Consider the following 24,867-nt stretch of genomic DNA (forward strand, 5'->3'; position numbering starts at 1 on the left):
AGCCGATGTATCTCCTGCGCCCTCTGGTGGTAAAACGTATTACAGCGGTGTTCAGTGTTCTGTCGCTTCCTGGTGCTCAGACTTGTTAGTAGCAACAGCAGACTGGCTGACATGAAGTCGTGAGCCATTTACAATGGCGGTTTTAAATAACTGGCGGTTGTGGTCTTGGGCAGATTGACTATCTTTGGGGAAGATCCTGAACCCAGAGTTTCTCCTAATACATCCATCAATGTCTCCAAAAGTTGATTCTGTTCATCTGGACGTAGCGTTTTGTGGGAGAAACGTTTCGTCACTCATCCACAAAACTTTTTCAGTCTCAGCTGACTGCAGGTTTCAATCTTATAAACAGTACATTTGCATAATGACTGAAACCAGCACCAGTGAATGAAATTCACAGAGATTTGGGGAATGGCTGCAATCACAGCATTGTAAGATGGTGACAGATGTACCCTTAGGCCCCCTCCTCAATTCAGAGATTCTCTTTCCCTTTTTACGTAAATGGCCTCCTTGACTCCTGACTTGCAGTCAGCTGAGACTGAAGAAGTCACTTGGATAAGTGACGAAACGTTTCTCCCACAAAACGCTACGTTCAGATGAACAGAACACACACACTCTCCACCCTGCTGCCAACAAGAAAGAGGTATCGGAGCATCCAGGCCTCGCTGCAAAACTGCAGAACAGTTCCTCCCCCAAGCTGTCAGACTCCTGAACACACACACACACACACACACACACACACACACACACACACACACACACTTTCAACTTTCAGACACCAGGTTACTATTTGCACATTTTGCACATTTCCATTGCACTGCCTTGTGTTATATGTCATGTGTAGCACCAGAGTGAGAGGAACGATGTTTCCTTTCACTCTGTGCTGTACCACTGTACATGGCTGAAATGACAATAAAAGCCACTTGATTTGACTTTGAATTAGACTCGCAGTAGAAAGGTGTTGTATTATTACTGCTCCCCTCTCATCTGATAGCAGAATACCTCACTGCCAAGGCTGAATAGATGTTCCTGCATCTAGTGATGGGCAGATGAAGCCCCATGAAGCACTGAAGCTTTTCATCCAATTGGTTCACCCCAACGCGAAGCTTCCTGAAGCTTCATTTGCTCTAGCAGGACACCTACTGGACGTAAAAATAATAGCTGGCATGAATTTGAAGAGTGTGGCATTTTGCACACAGCCTGTAAATGTCAACAACAAAAGGAGTGTGTAAAACATGTATATTGTAGTGATGGCAGTATACTGTGTATATTTATAGTGGCAGTATGGGAAATGATTATTTGGAAATGCTTGAAATGTAAATGATCATTTACTGTGAGGTGAGGTGTGGTTGGGGTGTGGACAGTAGTTGTGCTTTTGTAACGTTGAGGTATGGACAGCTACACACTGAGGCTTTGAGCCTCAGTCCTGCCTGTTCACATTTTATTCTGTAAAAACTAAATTTTCACTGCATTTATGACCTTTTTAGTGGGGAGAACATAGCTAGGATTTAATGATTTAACAAATCTTTTGAATCCTTTGTCCTCCACAATGCTAAATAGCTGGGAGTCCTCAATCACCATGCTGACCAGGTCTTCATCTATTTGAGATTGTTCTCCTGAGGAAAGACAATAAAGATAAAGCACAAATATAAATATCACACACGTAACTTATAACAGTTGTATAATATTGTTATATCATTTAGTAACATTACTGCATCCTATATTATCATTGCATTTGATGGCTCACCTGGTCTTGCTCCACAATCGGTGTCCCCCTTATTCTCATGCAAAGCTCTGTAGTGCCTAAGCATGGATGAGGTGTTGTTGTTGTCATATCCCAGCTCCCTGGCACATAGCAAACACTTCACCTTGTACAAAAGTCAAGACAGCTCAACATAAATTGTATTGCACCATCAGTATCATGAAAATACATCTTCTGTAGAAATTTACATACCTTGTTGGGAGGAATAAGATCAAAATGTTCCCACACAGGGGAGGACATCCTCCTCTTCTTAGCTGGCTCCATTCTCTCCTGACTTTCCTCACTCTCATAAACCTCCAAACGGTCTCCAAACTCTCACTAACCGCAACTCTCCATCAAACACCCACATTTTTGAATGAAGTCTGAGGGGTTTATATCGCTGTCATATCTCGCGGCAAAGTTCGAACCACTTCATGAACCAGTCACGTGGTACAGCCGGGCAGCGAGGCTTCGGACGTCATCATTTTCAGCTCCTCCCATAAATGAAGCAAGCCTCGATACGCGCTTCGCGGAAACGCCCCCTCCATTACTCGACACACGCTCCGAAGCCTCGATACAGAACGTCCCATCACTACCTGCATCAGCCACAGAATGGTGAGGATGGCCCACCTGTTTCCAACTCAGATCTCCACAGAGAGGGTGAAGGGAGACATGATTTATATTGGTCACTTCGTGGGTGGGTGTTACATGTGTTTTTGGTTTGATGTCTGAAATCAGGTCTGTGTTTAACACCAGTTTAGAGTTATTATTTTAAATCCTTCCTGGCAGCTTCAGAATTTCTACTCCTGCACCATCGAGGGCGTCCTGACGGCAAACATCTGCACCTGGTTTGGGAACAGCACCAAGCAGGACAGACGAGATCTGCAAAGAGTGGTGCGCTCGGCAGAACGCATCATTCAATCAGAGCTCCCTGACCTGCTGTCCATCTACACCAAGCGGTGCAAGTCCAAAGCTAGGAAGATTATGATGGACTTCTCCCATCCCAACAATGGACTCTTCTCACTGTTGAGGTCTGGGAAGCGTTTCCGCTCCCTTAAGGCCAAAACAGAGAGAATGAGGAGGAGCTTCTTCCCCCAGGCTATTCGGGCCCTGAACCCAAACACGTCACTATAAGACTGGACTCTCCCACACGCACCACCACACATTTCCTATAATTCCTATAATTTATAATCTTTATAATCTTTATAATCTCTTCTGCTATTTGCACATTTTTTTACTGTAAATTCCTAAATTAATTTGTAAATTTTGTTGTAACCTGTAAATTGTAAATACTGTAAAACTTTTTTTCTGTCATTTAATGGTCGGGCATTGTACAGCTACAAGCATTTCACCCCCATGTCATACTGTGTATGGTTGTGTGTGTGTGACAAATAAAATTTGAATTTGAAAGAATTATGATCTGAATGCACCATGGTGCCAAACACATTTTGCTTTTCCAAGATCAGCTCTAAAAACTCTCTATAGGCTCTTCCTGTTCAGATGTTTCTTTAATCTGATTATTTCTTCATTTCTATTCTTGTTTTTACAGTTCTTCCATTATGTGTAGTATACAGTATGACAACGCCTGAGGACAACAAGGGAAGATGGAACAAAAGGATAGAGTACAAATAGAAATGCAATGTAATGTAACTGCTGCACCTGTAAGAAAAACAAACATACGACACCTGGAACACAAAAATTGACCATGTCCTGCAGGGGCCGAGGTGTCCAACATAAAACACGTCAGTAAAAAAACACTGTGAATGCCGAAGCTTCGCAACCAAAAGGCCCGGCAAGAAGGTTGTGGGCTCGAATCCAGGATGTGCCCGAGGCCTGTGTGCAGTTTGCATATTCTCCTCGTGTCTGCGTGGGTTTCTCTGGGTCCAAACACAGGCAGTTATTGTGTGAATGTGAGTACGAACCATTGTCCATCTTGTGACAGGCTGGCGACCTTTCCACAGTGTACCCCGTCTCCTGCCCTATGAAACCCCCTTGTGATCAGTAAGAGTACAGACATCACACCTAAAGCCAGATGGTGCTGAAGTCATGTGACTGTCATGTCCAAGCTGGTGCACAAGCGGTGGAGTTTATTAGAAGAACTGTTGGCATTAATTAGACCTGTTCATGTATCGGTTGGTTAAACTGTCAGCTAATGTGCTAACGTAAACATCAGAAAAATAAAAGAAAGTTTCCATCACAAATTATTTTTTGTGGATTCATATCTAATATTTTATAATCCATAAATGTATAAATGAGACAAACTGATTACAAAGTTTTGTTCATCTTTTCCTATTGATAAGACTCCCCTAAATAATTAAATGATGTTTTTTTCCACCGTCTGCCACAGCGATACCTTGTTGTGGGTGTTTGGTTTTTTACACTGATTTCACCTTAAAAATTGACATGCTGGAGAACTTTTTCTGCAATGTCACTTTTTTATCAGGTAGTTCCACTGGTCCATCTCACCTAAGCATGTTCTTTTTCTCTGTATGTATTATTGTGTGAATGTGTGTGTGAATGGGTGAATGACTGAATGTAGTGTGAAGCGCTTTAGGGTCCTTAGGGACTAGAAAAGCGCTATACAAATGCAGGCAATTTTTACCATTGTAGGGTCTACCTTACAATGTAAAGCGCCTTGAGCCGACTGTTGTTGCGATTTGGCGCTGTGTAAATAAAATTGAATTGAACTGAACTAAGACCAAAGTGAGGGTCACCCATCAGTCTGGGGTGATGGGATGAAGACAGGACAAAGAGCCAGTGATAATAATAACTAATGATTCAGTGCAGAGAGGCGTAAAAACACATAGTGAGTGAAGAAGAAACACCCAGTGCATCATGGGAATCCCCCAGCAGCCTAGGTGTGTGGCCATGAGCCTGACACAGACACTATACCTCAAGTCAATATTCAATTCAATTGTATATATGCAGCACCAAATCACAACAACAGTCGCCTCAAGGTGCTTCATATTGTAAGGCAGAGGCTAGAATAACAGAGTCTTATATGGTTACTATGTGCACAGACAACACGGCAGAAAGGTAAAATTCTGGCTTCATTTTTGTACAGTGGGATGAAGTGCAGCCAGGTCGGCCATCTTTTCTACAGTCACTGCTCTGTAGTTACTCTTGTCTGTCGTTTCTCAGTTACACTGTTTTCAAGAAACAGCAGACATAAACTGAAACAAGCTTCTTTTGCTCAGCAATGCGCACACAGAAAGCAACCTCTCTGCTGAATCTGCAAAAAATAAAACTGTTAACGTGTTAGATTAATGCCTAAAAGTAAAAATGCATGTGGCACAGTAACATAGTAACTGGGACGGCTTGTGATCTGATGGTAAATAATAATAATGGATTGCATTTATATAGCGCTTTTCGAGACCCTCAAAGCGCTTTACAATTCCACTATTCATTCACTCTCACATTCACACACTGGTGGAGGCAGCTACAGGTGTAGCCACAGCTGCCCTGGGGCAGACTGACAGAAGCGAGGCTGCCATATCACACCATCGGCCCCTCTGGCCATCACCAGTAGGCGGTAGGTGAAGTGTCTTGCCCAAGGACACAACGACTGAGACTGTCCGAGCCGGCGCTCAAACCGGAAACCTTCTGATTACAAGACGAACTGCCAGGTCTTGAGCCATGATCGCCCCAATGTTTAGTGTTCTTCTGGACATTGTACAAATCAGCTGTCCACACAGATGTTAGGTTTGTAGTTATGCAGCTTTCCTCTGGAGAAATCCTGAGCTCTAATCAGAACTCTTTGCACGGTGCTCAGTGATTTCTATCAGAAGAGTTATTTCTTAAATCAAAAGCATATTGATTCTCCATCAACCTGCTCTGATTGATCTGACTTGCCGTGCTGTTTTCAGAGATAAACGTGAAACCTGTGCTCACACTGGACTTCAGAGCTGTCAGGGTCCTGGGCCAGTGACCCAGTGTTTTGAGTTTTGCATTGATTATGAACAATGCTGGGCATCCTCTGCACACGGCCATTAACAACCAGAAGAGTCTGTTCAGTGACAGGTTGCTTCTCCCCAAGACAAGAACTAACAGACTTAAAAACTCCTTTGTCCCACACGCCATCAAACTGTTTAACTCCTCTCTGGAGGGGAGAGGGAGGGGAAACAGGAGGACAAAGGAGGGGGGAACAACTAAGCTGTAGTGCCTCTTCACCTCACTGCACAATACCTTGTGCAATACTTTTTGTAAACAGTCAATGGTGCAATAGACCTCAATACTTGAAATGTGCAATTCACTTGTATTTTTATTCCTATTTATTCTATTTATCCCCTTCGTATATTTTATTTATATTTGTCTCTGTATTTATATATGTGTGTGTGTATATATATATACAGTGGGGCAAAAAAGTATTTAGTCAGCCACCGATTGTGCAAGTTCCCCCACCTAAAATGATGACAGAGGTCAGTAATTTGCACCAGAGGTACACTTCAACTGTGAGAGACAGAATGTGAAAAAAAAAAAAATCCATGAATCCACATGGTAGGATTTGTAAAGAATTTATTCGTAAATCAGGGTGGAAAATAAGTATTTGGTCAATAACAAAAGTACAACTCAATACTTTGTAACATAACCTTTGTTGGCAATAACAGAGGTCAAACGTTTACTATAGGTCTTTACCAGGTTTGCACACACAGTAGCTGGTATTTTGGCCCATTCCTCCATGCAGATCTTCTCGAGAGCAGTGATATTTTGGGGCTGTCGCCGAGCAACACGGACTTTCAACTCCCGCCACAGATTTTCTATGGGGTTGAGGTCTGGAGACTGGCTAGGCCACTCCAGGACTTTCAAATGCTTCTTACGGAGCCACTCCTTTGTTGCCCGGGCAGTGTGTTTTGGATCATTGTCATGTTGGAAGACCCAGCCTCGTTTCATCTTCAAAGTTCTCACTGATGGAAGGAGGTTTTGGCTCAAAATCTCACGATACATGGCCCCATTCATTCTGTCCTTAACACGGATCAGTCGTCCTGTCCCCTTGGCGAAAAACAGCCCCATAGCATGATGTTTCCACCCCCATGCTTCACAGTAGGTATGGTGTTCTTGGGATGCAACTCTGTATTCTTCTTCCTCCAAACACAACGAGTTGAGTTTATACCAAAAAGTTCTACTTTGGTTTCATCTGACCACATGACATTCTCCCAATCCTCTGCTGTATCATCCATGTGCTCTCTGGCAAACTTCAGACGGGCCTGGACATGCACTGGCTTCAGCAGCGGAACACGTCTGGCACTGCGGGATTTGATTCCCTGCCGTTGTAGTGTGTTACTGATGGTGACCTTTGTTACTTTGGTCCCAGCTCTCTGCAGGTCATTCACCAGGTCCCCCCCGTGTGGTTCTGTAGTTTTCTCTGGTCCCCTCCCCAATCAGACCAGGAGTGACATGTTTAGCTGCATGTTCTCCTTAAATTGCTGGCTGTCTGAGTGGTGTCCCAGAAACGATGTGGGCTTCATAGATAATTGGCAAACCTTCTGGAGGAAACCTGGTCTTGTTAGGAGAGACGGCATCCATCCCACTTTGGATGGAGCAGCTCTCATTTCTAGAAATATGGACAAATTTATTAAACCCCCAAAATATGACTATCCAGAGTTGGGACCAGGAAGCAGAGTTGCAGTCTTACACGCCTCTCTGCAGCTTCTCTCCTCCTGCTACCCCCCCAAAAACCCATCTCCATAGAGACTGTGTCAGCTCCCAAACAGACAAAAAACAAACTAAAAACCAGCAACAAACAACTTAAACATAAACAATTACAAAGAAAGAACGAACAATAAAGTATCCACATCTGAACCAAAGAGTAAAACAGTGAAATGTGGATTATTAAATATTAGGTCTCTCTCCTCCAAGTCTCTGTTAGTACATGACTTAATAATTGATCAACAAATTGATTTACTCTGCCTTACAGAAACCTGGTTGCAGCAGGATGATTATGTTAGTTTAAATGAATCAACACCCCCGAGTCATTCTAACTACCAGAAACCTCGAAGCACAGGCCGAGGGGGCGGTGTGGCAGCAATTTTTCACACCAGCCTGTTAATCAACCAAAGACCCAGACAGACTTTTAATTCATTTGAAAGCCTGATGCTTAACATTCTCCACCCCAGCTGTAAACTCAGAAACCAGTCTTACTTGTTATCATCTATCGTCCACCTGGGCCTTACACAGAGTTTCTGTCTGATTTCTCAGACTTTATATCTAATTTAGTTCTGAGCTCAGATAAAATAATTATTGTGGGTGATTTTAACATCCATGTAGATGCTAAAAATGACAGCCTCAACATGGCATTTAGTCTGTTATTAGACTCAATTGGCTTCTCTCAAAATGTAAAAGAACCCACCCACCACTTTAATCACACTCTAGATCTTGTTTTAACATATGGCATAGAAACTGAACATTTAACAGTGTTTCCTAAAAACCCTCTCCTGTCTGATCATTTCCTGATAACATTTACATTTACAATAATTGATTACACAGCGGTGGAGAGTAGACTTTATCACAGTAGATGTCTTTCTGAAAGCGCTGTAACTAAGTTTAAGAATATAATCCACCCACTGTTATCATCTTCAATGCCCTGTACCAACATAGAGCAGAGCAGCTATCTGAACGCTGCTCCAACAGAGGTCGATTATCTTGTTAATAATTTCACCTCCTCACTACGTACGACTCTGGATGCTGTAGCTCCTGTGAAAACTAAGGTCTCTAATCAGAAGTACCTGACTCCGTGGTATAATTCTCAAACACGTAGCCTAAAGCAGATGACTCGTAATCTGGAGAGGAAATGGCGTGTCACAAATTTAGAGGATCATCATTTAGCCTGGAGAAATAGTTTGCTGCTTTATAAGAAAGCCCTCCGCAAAGCCAGAACATCTTACTATTCATCACTGATTGAAGAAAATAAGAACAACCCCAGGTTTCTCTTCAGCTCTGTAGCCAGGCTGACAAAAAGTCAGAGCTCTTTTGAGCCAACCATCCCTTTAACGTTAACTAGTAATGACTTCATGAACTTCTTCACAAATAAAATTTTTATCATTAGAGAAAAAATTACCAGTAATCATCCCACAGATGTAATATTATCTACAGCTACTCTTAGTACCATTGATGTTAAGTTAGACTCTTTTTCTCCAATTGATCTTTCTGAGTTAACTTCAATAATTACTTCCTCCAAACCTTCAACGTGTCTTTTAGACCCCATTCCTACAAAACTGCTCAAAGAAGTCCTGCCATTAATTAATTCTTCGATCTTAAATATGATCAACCTATCTCTAATAATCGGCTATGTACCACAGGCCTTCAAGCTGGCTGTAGTTAAACCTTTACTCAAAAAGCCATCTCTAGACCCAGCAGTCTTAGCTAATTATAGGCCAATCTCCAACCTTCCTTTCATATCAAAAATCCTTGAAAGAGTAGTTGTCAAACAGCTAACAGATCATCTGCAGAGGAATGGTTTATTTGAAGAGTTTCAGTCAGGTTTCAGAGCTCATCACAGCACAGAAACAGCTTTAGTGAAGGTTACAAATGATCTTCTTATGGCCTCTGACAGTGGACTCATCTCTGTGCTTGTCCTGCTAGACCTCAGTGCAGCGTTCGATACTGTTGACCATAATATCCTAATAGAGCGATTAGAACATGCTGTAGGTATTACAGGTACTGCACTGCAGTGGTTTGTATCATATCTATCTAATAGACTCCAGTTTGTGCATGTAAATGGAGAGTCCTCTTCACACACTGAGGTTAATTATGGAGTTCCACAGGGTTCAGTGCTAGGACCAATTCTGTTTACATTATACATGCTTCCCTTAGGCAGCATCATTAGAAGACATAGCATACATTTACACTGCTATGCAGATGACACCCAGCTCTATCTGTCCATGAAGCCAGATAGCACACACCAATTAGTTAGACTGCAGGAATGTCTTAAAGACATAAAGACCTGGATGGCCGCTAACTTTCTGCTTCTTAATTCAGATCAAACTGAGGTTATTGTACTCGGCCCTGAAAATCTTAGAAATATGGTATCTAAGCAGATTCTTACTCTGGATGGCATTACCTTGGCCTCCAGTAACACTGTGAGGAACCTTGGAGTCATTTTTGACCAGGACATGTCCTTCAATGCACATATTAAACAAATATGTAAGACTGCTTTCTTCCATTTGCGCAACATCTCTAAAATTAGAAATATCCTGTCTCAGAGTGACGCTGAAAAACTAGTTCATGCATTTAATACTTCCAGGCTGGACTACTGTAACTCATTATTATCAGGATGTCCAAAAAACTCGCTGAAAAGCCTTCAGTTAATCCAAAATGCTGCAGCAAGAGTGCTGACAGGGACTAGAAAGAGAGAGCATATTTCTCCTGTTTTGGCTTCCCTTCATTGGCTTCCTGTTAAATCCAGAATTGAATTCAAAATCCTGCTCTTCACATACAAGGTCTTAAATAATCAGGCCCCATCTTATCTTAATGACCTTGTAGTACCATATCACCCTATTAGAGCACTTCGCTCTCGCTCTGCAGGCCTACTTGTTGTTCCTAGAGTATTTAAAAGTAGAATGGGAGGGAGAGCCTTCAGTTTTCAGGCCCCTCTTCTGTGGAACCAGCTTCCAGTTTGGATTCAGGAGACAGACAATATCTCTACTTTCTTTTTTTTTTTTTTTTTTTTAAGATAAGATAAGATAGAACTTTATTAATCCCTCGGGTGGGTTCCTCTGGGAAATTCGACTTCCAAAAAGCAAAGCAACGACCAAAGTTACAGTTACAGAATTGTTATATATATATATATATATATATATATATATATATATATATATATATATATATATATATATATATATATATATATATATATATATATATATATATATATATATATATATCCATAGAGGCTGGGGTCTATCACACCAGGCAAGACCCCAGGTGCAGGCTGTGCACATACCCCTGCACGGTATGTACCACCGGCAGATAGAGGAGGTGGCTGATATCCAGAAATCCTACCAGTGGCTGGACAAAGCTGGACTGAAAGACAGCACAGAGGCACTAATCATGGCAGCACAAGAACAAGCTCTGAGTACAAGATCCATAGAGGCTGGGGTCTATCACACCAGGCAAGACCCCAGGTGCAGGCTGTGTAAAGATGCCCCAGAGACAATCCAGCACATAACAGCAGGGTGCAAGATGCTAGCAGGCAAGGCATACATGGAACGCCATAACCAAGTGGCCGGCATAGTGTACAGGAACATCTGTGCCGAGTATAACCTAGAAGTCCCGAGGTCAAAATGGGAGATGCCCCCAAGGGTGGTGGAGAATGACCGAGCTAAGATCCTGTGGGACTTCCAGATACAGACGGACAAAATGGTGGTGGCTAACCAACCGGACATAGTGGTGGTAGACAAACAGAAGAAGACGGCCGTAGTGATCGATGTAGCGGTTCCGAATGACAGCAATATCAGGAAGAAGGAACACGAGAAGCTGGAGAAATACCAAGGGCTCAGAGAAGAGCTCGAGAGGATGTGGAGGGTGAAGGTAACGGTGGTCCCCGTGGTAATCGGAGCACTAGGTGCGGTGACTCCCAAGCTAGGCGAGTGGCTCCAGCAGATCCCGGGAAAAACATCGGAGATCTCTGTCCAGAAGAGCGCAGTCCTGGGAACAGCTAAGATACTGCGCAGGACCCTCAAGCTCCCAGGCCTCTGGTAGAGGACCCGAGCTTGAAGGATAAACCGCCCGCAGGGGCGTGCTGGGTGTTTTTATATATATATATATATATATATATATATATATATATATATATATATATATATATATATATATATACACATACATACACACACACACACACACACACACACACACACACACATATATATATAAATACAGAGACAAATATAAATAAAATATACAAAGGGGATAAATAGAATAAATAGGAATAAAAAATAAAAATACAAGTGAATTGCACATTTCAAGTATTGAGTCTATTGCACTGTTGACTATTTACAAAAAGTATTGCATCATCCAGAAGGGCTCCCGCGCTGTCATCGCTGTGGACCGGCTGTACGTGGATGGACAGCTCCACCGCGACCCCAACATCACTCCGTGGCTGTATTAACCTCACACCAGATAAGAATCAGCTACACCATTTCCCTATCCACTCACACTAACTTGCATTAACATCTGTTTAACTTACCAGTATCAAATCGCATCTTAAAGTGTGATTTCATAGCAGAATTAACACCGTCACTCTCCGTCAGTGATTTAATTGGAATGTTTACGTTTTGTTTCTGTTTTTTTTTCTTCTCGTTTTTTTTTTATTTTTTTATTTTTTCCCCTCCTCTCTTTTCCCCCTCTTGGTTTTATGCTGCTCACCCCTGTCCTTGGTTTCTTTCTTTATTCCTTTCACTGCCTCGATCACCTGCTTCGACACTCATCCACAAACATCCTTTATTTCGACACATACGCACCATGCGCTCAACGGCAGCACATTTACATCAGTCAGACAGCGCACACAGTCGTATAAGATACACACACACACTTAAGCCAAGCCTACTCATATTAGTAACTATGCATACACAAAGTCAGACTCAGGGAGCATCTCGCCACACATTTTTTCTCTCTCTCCTTCTCTTTATTTATGAACAAGTGACGTATTCTCTCCACCTGTCTAAGCGACGCACACAGCATACATCCCTAGTTATACACAAACATCTATGGGTACACTGAGGTTCATTACATGGAATATAAATGGAGCTGGCTCCAGAGAAAAGAGGTTAAAAATATTTAACCAACTCAATATCTCTACTTTCAAGATTAGGCTTAAAACTTTCCTTTTTGCTAAAGTATATAGTTAGGGCTGGACCAGGTGATCCTGAATCCTCCCTTAGTTATGCTGCAATAGACTTAGGCTGCCGGGGGATTCCCATGATGCATTGAGTTTTTCCTTTCCAGTCACCTTTCTCACTCACTATGTGTTAACAGACCTCTCTGCATTGAATCATATCTGTTATTAACCTCTGTCTCTCTTCCACAGCATGTCTTTTATCCTGTCTTCTTTCTCTCACCCCAACCGGTCGCAGCAGATGGCCGCCCCTCCCTGAGCCTGGTTCTGCCGGAGGTTTCTTCCTGTTAAAAGGGAGTTTTTCCTTCCCACTGTCGCCAAAGTGCTTGCTCATAGGGGTCATATGATTGTTGGGTTTTTCTCTGTATCTATGAAGCGCCTTGAGGCGACTTTTGTTGTGATTTGGCGCTATATAAATAAAATTGAATTGAATTGAATTGAATTCTGGGATCTTTGCTCACCGTTCTCATGATCATTTTGACCCCACGGGATGAGATCTTGCGTGGAGCCCCAGATCGAGGGAGATTATCAGTGGTCTTGTATGTCTTCCATTTTCTGATGATTGCTCCCACAGTTGATTTTTTCACACCAAGCTGCTCGCCTATTGTAGATTCACTCTTCCCAGTCTGGTGCAGGTCTACAATACTTTTCCTGGTGTCCTTCGAAAGCTCTTTGGTCTTGCCATGGCGGCGTTTGGAGTCTGACTGTTTGAGGCTGTGGACAGGTGTCTTTTATACAGATAATGAGTTCAAACAGGTGCCATTCATACAGGTAACGAGTGGGGGACAGAAAAGCTTCTTACAGAGGACGTTACAGGTCTGTGAGAGCCAGAGATTTTCCTTGTTTGAGGTGACCAAATACTTATTTTCCACCCTAATTTACGAATAAATTCTTTACAAATCCTACCATGTGAATTCATGGATTTTTTTTTCACATTCTGTCTCTCACAGTTGAAGTGTACCTCTGGTGCAAATTACTGACCTCTGTCATCATTTTAAGTGGGGGAACTTGCACAATCGGTGGCTGACTAAATACTTTTTTGCCCCACTGTATATATATATAATATTCTGTAACTGTAACTTCTGTCGGTGCTGTGCTTTTTGGAAATCGAATTTCCCAGAGGAACCCACCCGAGGGATTAATAAAGTTCTATCTTATCTTATCTTATCTATCTTATCTTATTGTGGTGGTCCCATGATCAAAAGGTCGGGGATTCGAATCCACTGAACGGCTACCCTGAGGTACCCCTCAGCAACATACCATCCCTAGACACTGCTCCCTGGGCACCCGATGGCTGCCCGCTGCTTCACAGAGTGAATGGGTTAAACACAGAGAGGAATTTCCCCACGGGGATCAATAAATGATCCAAGATGGTGGCGCGTGAACAACGCGAGGCTCAGTGTCTCTCCAGAATCTGCTATTTAGCGGTTTTTTATCTACTTTTAACCGGATTATTCGTCCAGAATTGCTGTGCGTTGCTGACCTACAGCAGACAAGAGCTTCTGGACATCTGGACTCACAACTCCAACAGTTTTATCGCCGATCTCCAACTCATCCCAGAGATCTCCAGAACACCGGAGGCTGCCCACTCTCCCCGGCTGGGCGGAAGTGCACGCAGACGGCGCCGAGATCGTAAACAAAGGCGAGGTAGGCGCGGAGGGCTACGGGCTAAGCTAAAGCTAACACCACACCGGCTGCCTTTACCCAGTATTTTTCTCGCCAATGTCCATTCTCTGGCAAACAAAATGGATGAGATACGGCTCTCCATCACTAACAACAGACGGATTATGGACTCAAATGTCATGTTTTTCACCGAAACATGGCTGAACAACAGCTGCCCGGACAATGCTATCGAGTTAGCAGGACGCCACACACACCGAGCCGACAGGCTAGCAGATGACTCCGGCAAGACCAGAGGTGGAGGTTTGTGCATTTATATTAACAATGCTTGGTGCATGAACTCCACTACTACTGAGAGTCACTGCTCACCTAATGCGGAGTTTTTAATGGTCAAATGCAGACCTTATTATCTCCCCAGAGAATTCACTTCGATCATACTCACTGCCGTGTATATACCCCCCGACGCTAATGCTAGGTTGGCCATGAAAGAACTTTCTGCAGCCATTAACAAACACCAGAATAAACACCCCGAGGCTGCTTTTATTGTTGCTGGCGACTTCAACCACACCAACTTAAAGACAGTCCTCCCCAGATTCCACCAACATGTCTCCTGCCACACCAGAGGAGACAAAACTTTAGACCATGTGTATTCCAACCTGGCTGGAGCCTACAAAGCCACACCCCTCCCCCACATTGGACAATCGGACCATCTCTCCCTGTTCCTCACACCTCGGTATTCACCACTCATCCAACGTGTGAAACCTGCTGTGAGGACAATTAAAGTGTGGCCAGAGGGGACAGACGCAGTGCTCCAGGACAGATTTAAAAACACAGACTGGAATATGTTCACCCACACAGACCTGGACCAGTACGCCTCATCTGTACTGGATTACATCTCCAAAACCACAGACAGTGTCACCACCCAGAAACGGATCACCATGTACCCCAACCAGAAGCCTTGGATGAACCGGGATGTTCGTCTCCTCCTGAAGGCCCGCAACACTGCCTTTAGGTCAGGAGATGCACACGCCTACAGTACAGCCAGGGCTAATCTAAAGAAGGGCATCAAAAAAGCCAAACACCATTACAAAAAGAAGGTAGAAGAACACTTCTCCAACTCCAACCCCCGACGCATGTGGCAAGGACTCCAGACCATCACAGACTACAGGACCACCAAACCCTCCCCCGCATCCTCTGATGTCTCCTTCCTCAACGAGCTCAACAACTTTTATGCTCGTTTTGAGCGAGGGAACCCCACAACCACAACCAAAGCAGACATGACGCCAGACCACCAACCTATGACTCTCTCCCCCACCGATGTAGGAGCGGTGCTGAGCAGGATCAATGTCCACAAGGCTGCAGGCCCTGATGGCATCCCCGGGCGTGTTCTCAGAGCGTGTTCTGGGGAGCTTGCAGGAGTGCTCACAGACATATTCAATCTGTCCTTGGCCCACGCTGTGGTACCGGCCTGCTTCAAATCCACCTCCATCGTCCCGATACCCAAAAACTCCAACCCATCTTGCCTCAATGATTACCGCCCAGTAGCACTCACCCCCATCATCACTAAGTGCTTAGAGCGACTGGTCCTAGCACACTTCAAATCCTGTCTCCCCCCCACCCTGGACCCCCACCAATTCGCATACCGCCGGAACAGGAGCACAGAGGATGCAGTCTCCATCGCACTGCACTCTGTCCTCTCACACCTGGACAACAACAACAACACCTACGCCAGAATGCTGTTTATAGACTTCAGTTCAGCATTCAATACAATCCACCCCTCACAACTCATCAGGAAACTGACAGACCTGGGTATCAGTTCCCTCATCTGCAAATGGTTACTGGACTTCCTGACCAACCGCCCCCAACATGTCTGGCTGGATAACCGCTGCTCATCTAACATCACAATGAACACCACAAGGCTGTGTGATGAGCCCTTTCCTCTACTCCCTCTTCACCCACGACTGCAGACCTGCTGATGGTTCCAACACCATCATTAAGTTTGCAGATGACACCACGGTGATTGGCCTCATCAGTGACAACGATGAGGCCGCCTACAGGGAGGAGGTGGATCGTCTGGCTGAGTGGTGCGACAGAAACAACCTGCTGCTTAACATCCACCCATCCACATTAAGGGGACGGCTGTGGAGCGTGTGAGCAGCTTCAAGTTCCTGGGAGTCCACATCTCCGAGGATCTCACCTGGACGACCAACTGCTCCAAGCTGGTCAAGAAGGCTCACCAGCGCCTCTTCTTCTTGAGGACTCTGAGGAAGAACCACCTGTCCTCAGACATCCTGGTGAACTTCTATCGCTGCACCATCGAGAGCATCCTGACCAACTGTATAACAGTCTGGTACGGGAACTGCTCTGCCTCGGACCGGAAGGCGTTGCAGAGGGTCGTGAAAACTGCCCAGCGCATCGCCGGAGCACCACTTCCTGCCATAAAAGACATCTACAGGAAGCGGTGTCTGAAAAGGGCTGGGAAAATCATCAAAGACCCCAGTCACCCATCACATGGACTCTTCACCCTCCTGCCCTCTGGGAGGCGCCACAGGAGCCTCCGGACTAAGACCACCAGGTACCGGAACAGCTTCTTCTCCACAGCTGTCAGACTCCTGAACTCTGCCTCCTGACATCTGACCCACGTTAAACTCATGGACTGAACATACACACACCCACAATGGACAACTGTACCCTCAAACACACAATAATAACATGGACTGAACCACCACTCACAACCACTAGCACTTTATATAGCCTCTGTAGAAACTATCTACACCCTCACTTATCTTAACTGCACTACTGTATAGCTCCGTGTAAATAATCATTCTGTACATTCGATAATCTTTAATCCTACAACTGTTTACAACTTGCATAGTTCCCATTTCTGTATAGCTGTATATCCCAGATTCTGTAAAGTTATTTATTTCATATTCTGTATAGTTTTTCATATTTATATCCTGTTCATATCCTGTACATAGCTTGTACTCACTACAGCCTGTACATACTTATAGTTATAGAATATTCACAACATACTTCATACCGTGTACATTATAACATACCATAATAGACCCATTTCTGTAATATACTCACATATCTATATTATTGCTAATATATATTGTAATATATCTATATCACTAAAGCACTTCTGGATGGATGCAAACTGCATTTCGTTGCCCTGTACCTGTGCATGTGCAATGACAATAAAGTTGAATTCTATTCTATTCTATTCTAAAGTATACATTATTATTATTACTATATAACTTTGATTTTGTCAGTATTTATCATTTCTAGTCTTTTGGTTTTATTGCTGGTGTTCTTAATATTCTGGTTTTTGTCTGTTCCATGGTTGCTTGGTCTCCCCTGTCAGTTGTGTAAATGTATGCTATGTCTTCTAATGATGCTGCCTAAGGGAAGCATGTATAATGTAAACAGAATTGGTCCTAGCACTGAACCCTGTGGAACTCCATAATTAGCCTCAGGGTGTGAAGAGGACTCTCCATTTACATGCACAAACTGGAGTCTATTAGATAGATATGATACAAACCACTGCAGCACAGTACCTGTAATACCTACAGCATGTTCTAATCGCTCTAATAGGATATTATGGAGTATCGAACGCTGCACTGAGGTCTAGCAGGACAAGCACAGAGATGAGTCCACTGTCAGAGGCCACGAGAAGATAATTTCTAAGCTGAAGTGTTCGAGTCAGTTTTTCTGCCATCGATATGGACCTCAGCTTACGTCAGCGTGTGTTTCTGTGTAAGAAGTCACAGCATAAAGAATAAATCCCCCAAATAAACCAGAAAGAACAGACTACATATAAATGCAACACATTTATTTCACAGAATGACATCATTTCCTGTTCACACCTTGCATCACAGTTATGTCAGAAAAACTTACGATGTCATGATTACCACTGCTATTATTATGCTATTGCTAATGCTAACACATGTAAGCAGAGTTTGCTAACATGAGGGCGGGGCTACAGAGCAAGTATCAGTATCAATATCAGGTGGAGTTACAGAGTGCAGTTTGCTTCCGGAGAGAGTCGACATTTAGCCACCGTCAGGTAGGTCTCCACCTGTAACACAAATGTCATCTTCACCATCATTACATCATTGTCATCATCACAGTGACATCACCATTATCCACTGCCTCACCTTGTGCATGTCCTTCTTGAAGCAAGCTAGCAATTCATAAGTTTGTCTCAGTGATTCGTTGCCTCCCAGACTTTGATAATAGTTTCCGTAAGGAGCGTGCTGGAGGGCGTCGCTGTCAGGATAATTCTCTGCTTCATCCTGATTGGCCTGTAGGGTCAGGTGGTTAGTTGCATTGGTACCATACATGGAGCAATATGTTTGTGGAATTTATCTTCTCACCCTGATCAGCAGCAAGATTCCCGTTTTAAGCTCAGACAGCCTTGGTGAAATCTGGTTCCTCAGAGAGGAACCTCCAGAGAGAGAGCGACTGGGAAACTCCCAGGACTCGACCAGTCGATAGGAGATCGACAGCAGCTTCAGGACCTGTGACCCATCAATAAGCAGACAACAGCTTCAGAAGATTTGCGCATGTGTAGTACTGTGTACTGCTGTGCAGTGTTGCGTAGTACTGTGTAGTTTAATGACCGAGCTGCGCTGCGTCTCGTGTTTGTCAATCGGGCTGATGATGTAATCAGAGTTGCAGAAATCCTGCAGGAAGATCTTGTTGAGCTGACGCTGCTCCTCTGTCTGCAGAGAGCTCTCCTATGACACACAAAAATACACAGGTACATACAAAAATACAAAAAATACACAGGAATACCCGTGTTTTATTCCAATGTTAGTTCTGACAGCAAATTTTAATATCGTTTCATAATTCTTAACTGAATATCCTGAGATTATAGCTGACTGTGACTAAAATGTAAAGTGTAAACGTCTGCTGTGTTTTTACCAGTGACAGTTCACAAAGTGTCTCAGTTCCCTTGACATCAAATCTGAAGTGTGTCCATATGTCTGTGTGCATCTAAACTCACTGCACACGTTGAATATGCAGAACATTTTGTTGAACACATTTTGAACATAGTTTCTGTCCTGTGCATTACATTTAGTCTTTTTCAGAAAGAAGAAAGATTGTTGATGAAGGTATTGGTGAACTCTTGTCTGTCTGAGCTACTGCAGGCTTACAAAGTCCGAGAAGAGTCTCTGGGCGAGCAGGTGCAGGTGCGTGACTCTGTTGACTGCAATGGAGAACAAACGCTGGCTGTCTGTGATCTGCTGAGAGGAGACGCCCAAACACACGACCGACAGCAGGAGGACGACTGACAGACAGACAGTTTCAGACTTTGTTAAACATCGGTTTACTTTGCATAAAGCAGCGGCCCCTTCTCGTGGTGGAAGCCCAGATGTCTTACCCGAGTCCATGGCTGGCATCAGTTCAGGCTCTGTTTGCGGCTCAGACGATTATGATGTGAGTCGGTGGTTCTGATGTTTTCAGCTCAGAGTTTTTGCTTTTATAGTTGAAAACTAGATGTTTAAATTCATCAGGAGAAATGTGATGCAAGCAAACATGTGTGCCTAAGTCTAATTAACATTAACACCTCAATCATCATATTGATGCTACATGAAAAACACACCGCTGGTGACTAAAGTGCTTTGACATCCAACATGTTTGTTCAGAATCAGAATACTTTATTGATCCCTGGGGGAAATTATTTTTTGTTACAGTGCTCCATTATAAACCAACATTAAGACAAGACAGACAATACACTAAGAATAGTACAATATATACATATATATACATACATACATAAGTCACTCATAAATAAATAGCTGAAAAAGAAAGAAAAAGAAATTAATTAATTAATTAAGTTAATACTTAAAAGGAGATCTAATGTAAAGTTTTTTAAGAACTCCAAAATATTTATATCAAATCAAATTTTTCAGGTGAAAAGATTTTATTCGAGCTTTAATCCACACAGAAGTCACTTCGAACTCCACGTGTTGAGTCTGGCCAGAAATGTTCACACCGACAGTTTGACATTTGTTCAGGTTTTCATGATGACAGACAGTAGTGCTCGCTTTGATGACTCACAATCACCTGTTGTTGACTGAACATTCAGTCATTAAACTAAATTCTGAAATAAAGGTTGACACAATTTAACATTCATGCTTTATCAGTTGGACCTGCAAACACTTTAATGAAACTTACATTAAAGTGTAGCTATTTCATAATTCAAAGTTCCTTCTCCCCATTCTGTTCCTCAGGTGTCATATCACACTGGGCCGAGCCATGGACACATTTACAGGTGAAATCAGTCACATGATGGAGAATCAAGTACACTAGATATAATTAAAACCACAAAGTAAAACTTATGTGTGCTACGTTCAATCCATAGTTCCTGCTGATGCTGATAAGCTTTTGATGTGTACTGGACTAAAGTCTAAAGTCAGCAGTGTTACCATTACAGCAACATGATTGTGTTTAATAATGAGGATAATTCATTGGGAGACCCCCCTCAGATGCCATTGTGATCATGAACGACTCTGTGATGAAGAATTGATCAAATCTGAAAGTTCGAAAGATGTATTTGTCACGGCTGCCGATGGCGAGCCGTGTGGAGTTGGAAGAAGGACCCAAGATGCAGGCAGTGGATGAGATACCAGTGGTTTTATTTACAGAGGTGTAGTGGCAAACAAACAGTGGGGCATAACAAATAACTAAAGACACCTAAACTGGGAGGACTAAAAATAACAGACCTGGGAGCATACGACAACGGGATGAGAAGCAGAGAGGACCAGGTGGAACACAGGGCGACAGACTGACACGGAGTTACACAGACGAACCGGCAACAGGCAGGAGAACACACAGGGCTTAAATACACACACCAGTAATCAGGGGATGAGAGACAGGAGGGCAACACAGCTGGGAGGAATCTGGGCTGACGGGACAGGGGAAACGTAAACTGATCACACTCACATACGACACGGACCTTCACAATAAAACAGGAAACTCAGACACATGGAACCAGACAAGACATTGAACTAAACAGACAGATTCACAAACAGATGGGGTAACACCATAGACAGACAGATACAGACGCAGACTCAGAGGCAGACCGAATATAACACAGAACTTAAACAATCATCATCTAAAAAATGATAACAAACTAAAAGCGCTGGGTCACCGACCCAGGACCATGACAGTATTTAAAACTTGCACAGCGACATCAGCAAACATCAGCCTGCATCGAGGGTGAAGCACTGAAAACTTTCTATAGCACGATTCTGTCTCCATACGGCCTGTGCCTGCTCCCATCATCTCAAAAAAAAGAGTAAAGAATAAAAAATCTGCACCAGATAGTAAAACAGTTAAATGTAGACGAGCAATTCGCTCTCTCAGGTGTGGGTTTCTGTCTTACCTGTGGCTTTCCTGCTCTCGTTTTCTCCTCACTTGGCATGCCATCTATAGTCCGGTTTGAGACCCTTCCTAGACGCCTTAACGCCCACTCACATTCTGTGCTATTTGACCTCAGTAAGTCACATAACAGGGTGGGTCTAGGTCTCACAAACTTGGCTGATAGTGACCCACTCCTGTTTTCAAACCTTGGCTCATGTGATTAGATAGGTGATCAATAGTGGGTCAGCGACCCCTTAAGGATTCTCCCAATGGGACTAAAAATTTTGTGAGTCTACACCAGTTGGTCTTTGAACTGAAGAAGCTTCTCGGATGAAACATATTCAAGAACCTTAAAGAAGTCCAGATGCTTTTCTTTCCAAACTCCTTTGATAACCATGACCTGGATGACTGAGAACCTTCACAGAAAGCTTCCTAGGATATTTAAAAGAAGATTCGGAGCCAGATATGCTGTAATAGGTTTAGTTGTCTGTAGGTTTCCCATGCACTGGGTGCATCTTCTGCACCCAGCTTTTTCACTCCTGATGTGTTTAATCATGAGTTATTAATACTCTGGCTCTCTTCCACAGCGTATCTTTGTTCTTTCTTCCTCCTGTGCTTTTGTTCAGCAGCTGCATTGATGGTGGAAGATGATTTGGATCCCAGTGAATGGATATAAAAAGACGTAGAAAGGAGAAAATCTTGTGCAGTCTCCATATGAAATGTGCTTGAAGTTGTAGAAAGTCTTTCTTTAAACTAAGAACCATGTGTGTATTGTAAATGTTTCCTCTAAGCTGCGCACGTGCGCAATTGCGCACTGCTGTCACGGTCTCTGCACACAGAAAATCTGCGATGCCACCTTATCCCATAGTCCAGCCAATGATGGGATTCACATTCGTATATACGCAGCTAATCAACGTGGTTGACAGGCTATGACAGCGTCCTTATGTGCCGACACCGGTGTTTTAGCGAGCAAAGCGGCTGATGTGGAGTGAAGCCACGTTAATGACAACGTGTACAACCATTGGAGATGTGAGCAGGACAGACGGATCAACTGACGGACAAAGTGTGGACTTTATACCAGTTTTTAAATTGTGTTGATCGGCCACGTAAAACCAGAGTTATGATAAAATATCTGCAATGTTTGTTTTTCTTCCTGAATACTGTCGTTGTTTATATTTACTGCGGGAAGAAACGGTAAAAACGGCGTTTTATAAGGAAAACGCTCGAAAGCCTGTGAGCAAAAACAAAACCAAAAAACCCCGCCCTTTCCTATTGGTGGAAAAATGTACCATGTGGACCAATCAAAAACTGATATGGCAACATGACATTTAGTTGTTTAGGAAGGGGGAAGTTTTAGGAGTGACGGCGGTGTTTTGAGATGTGAGAGATTTGCGACGTTTAACGCAAATCTTGCATCAGCAACTCAGCATCACTCTGAGACAGGATGTTTCTAACTTTAGAGATATTATGCAAATTGTCATGGTCCTGGGCCGGGTTGGCCCAGTATTCTAAGTTCTCTTGTATTTTTGTATTCAGTTCCCTGTTTAGGTTCTGTTTCCGGAGTTGCCCTGTTATGTTGTTCCCTGTGTGCTTTCCCTTTGTGACTCTCACCCCCTGTGTGCCCCTCTATGTATTCATGAGCCCTTGTCCCCTTTCGTGTTTTATTCCATGTTTTCCCCAGCCTGTTATGTCTATGTTCTCCCCGTGCTCTCTCCTCCTGTCTGAACCTCTGTGTACTTCCTGTTTGACTCTGCCCGTCTCCCGTCAGTATTATGTTCACCCCGCCCTGTCTCGTTATGGTTATCTGTGTCAGCTGTGTTCCCCGTGTGTTCCCACTTTCCTCGTTAACCCTCTGTGTATTTCTGTCTGCGTCTCCCTCTGTTCGGCGTCGCGTTCTCCCTCATTGCTGTGTGGATTCCCTGTGTCTCCCTACGAGTGTTAGTTTATTGATTCCCAGTTTAGTTGAGTTCTGTATTTCCTATGTTCTGCCTGTCAGCAATAAAGCTGCTTTTGAGTTCATCCCCGTGTTTGTGAATCTTGCGATTGGGTCCTCCTCCCGCCTGCCACACAGCCGATCCATGACAGAAGAACGCGACCATGACATGGACCCAGCGATTCACAACCCCTCCGCTGACCTCCGGGAGGATCTGATTTATACAGTGGAGTATCACTGTCAGGAGTGGGTGGCGCTGCCCGAGGGTGAGTACCGGGAGACCGTAGCCGTCCGTCTACAGCGGATGGTGTCCGGACTCCCGTGGCTATTCGGCGCGCTCCACCCCCACATCCAGGACTTCCTCGTCTCCACTGTAGGCGTCCTCCCGGAGCAGTCGCTCCTGTACGAAGAGCCGGAGGATGTTCAGCCCGGCCTGCTGACGGATTCGCGGCCCGGCTCGTCTCCTCCCCCTTCCCGGAGAAAACGGCATCCCCGCCGTCGCCGTTCCCGAGCAGCGGAGCAGTTTTCACCCCTGGGAGAGAGTGACCGTGTGTCACACTCTCAGCCCGAGCCTTCGGATCCCGGACTCCATAACTCATGCACAATCGTGAGTGGCGCTGTTTTTTTGACACCGGACTTGGATAATTCTGTTCCCTTTTTTTTGGACTCCAGGGACACTATACAGCGAGGCACCTCCGTGCCCGATCATTCACCTGGTGCTCTCGCTGGTAACCCCTGTGTTTTTGAGCCCTCTGATTCAGGAAACGCTCGCAGCGTTTCCTTTGGTTTAGCAGATATGACGGTGTCACCCGTGGAGGTAACTGAACCTAAGACTGTTATTTCTCACCAGACTCATCTACACACTGCTACTAGCATTGTAGCCCCGCAGAACTGTGTTACTCCGCCCTTGGACTCTAGGGTTTCCCGGTCAGAGTTCAGCCATACACCGGTAGCATCATTAGCTCTAGATATAACAGTGCATGCTGAGGAGCACAAACCATCAGAGACTATGTGTTCTATAGCTAATGCTCCTCCTAGTGACTGTTTCATGTTCCAGCCTATTTTGTCTTTAGACATTCCTGATATTTCTCAGCCTACTCCTCAACCAGCCACTGCCTTCGCGGCTCCTCAGAGAGTTACTAAGAACAAGACCTGTGTTGCTGAGCCAGCCAACTTAACATCTACGCTTAGCGTTCTGCCTGAGCCAGGTGACACAGAGACTAGTAGCCATTCCTCTGCCATGAACAGTGTAATCTTTAAACCAGCTCTTGTATCTGTGACTCCCAGTGTTGCTCCTTCAGTTTCTCAGGCTGTGGTTTTTTCTGTGCCACAACTTGAAAGTGCTAACTCGGACGCTACCTGTGTAAACCC

The 24,867-nt window shown here is 44.0% G+C and overlaps 1 protein-coding gene and 1 long non-coding RNA gene across 2 annotated transcripts; both read right to left on the minus strand.

The window, feature by feature from the left end:
• Positions 1-1,115: 1,115 nt before the first annotated feature.
• LOC146712134 (uncharacterized) lies at positions 1,116-2,336 on the minus strand. The gene is made up of 3 exons (XR_014920306.1): positions 1,952-2,336; positions 1,745-1,800; positions 1,116-1,613 (listed from the first exon to the last, which is right to left on the minus strand). It is a non-coding gene; the product is annotated as an uncharacterized LOC146712134 (long non-coding RNA).
• Positions 2,337-18,009: 15,673 nt separating this feature from the next.
• gh1 (growth hormone 1) lies at positions 18,010-19,640 on the minus strand. Its single transcript, XM_085455298.1, has 6 exons — positions 19,579-19,640; positions 19,352-19,485; positions 18,815-18,931; positions 18,569-18,712; positions 18,350-18,496; positions 18,010-18,270 (listed from the first exon to the last, which is right to left on the minus strand). The coding sequence occupies exons 1-6, from the start codon at positions 19,595-19,597 to the stop codon at positions 18,208-18,210; spliced, it is 624 nt and encodes a 207-aa protein (XP_085311424.1). The 5' UTR covers positions 19,598-19,640; the 3' UTR covers positions 18,010-18,207.
• Positions 19,641-24,867: the final 5,227 nt, after the last annotated feature.

The sequence above is a fragment of the Copadichromis virginalis genome, linkage group LG4, assembly GCF_057382275.1.
Source record: "Copadichromis virginalis isolate Kocher_CV1m ecotype Utaka linkage group LG4, C_Virginalis_male_GT1.1, whole genome shotgun sequence".
NCBI classification, from domain to species: Eukaryota; Metazoa; Chordata; class Actinopteri; order Cichliformes; family Cichlidae; genus Copadichromis; species Copadichromis virginalis.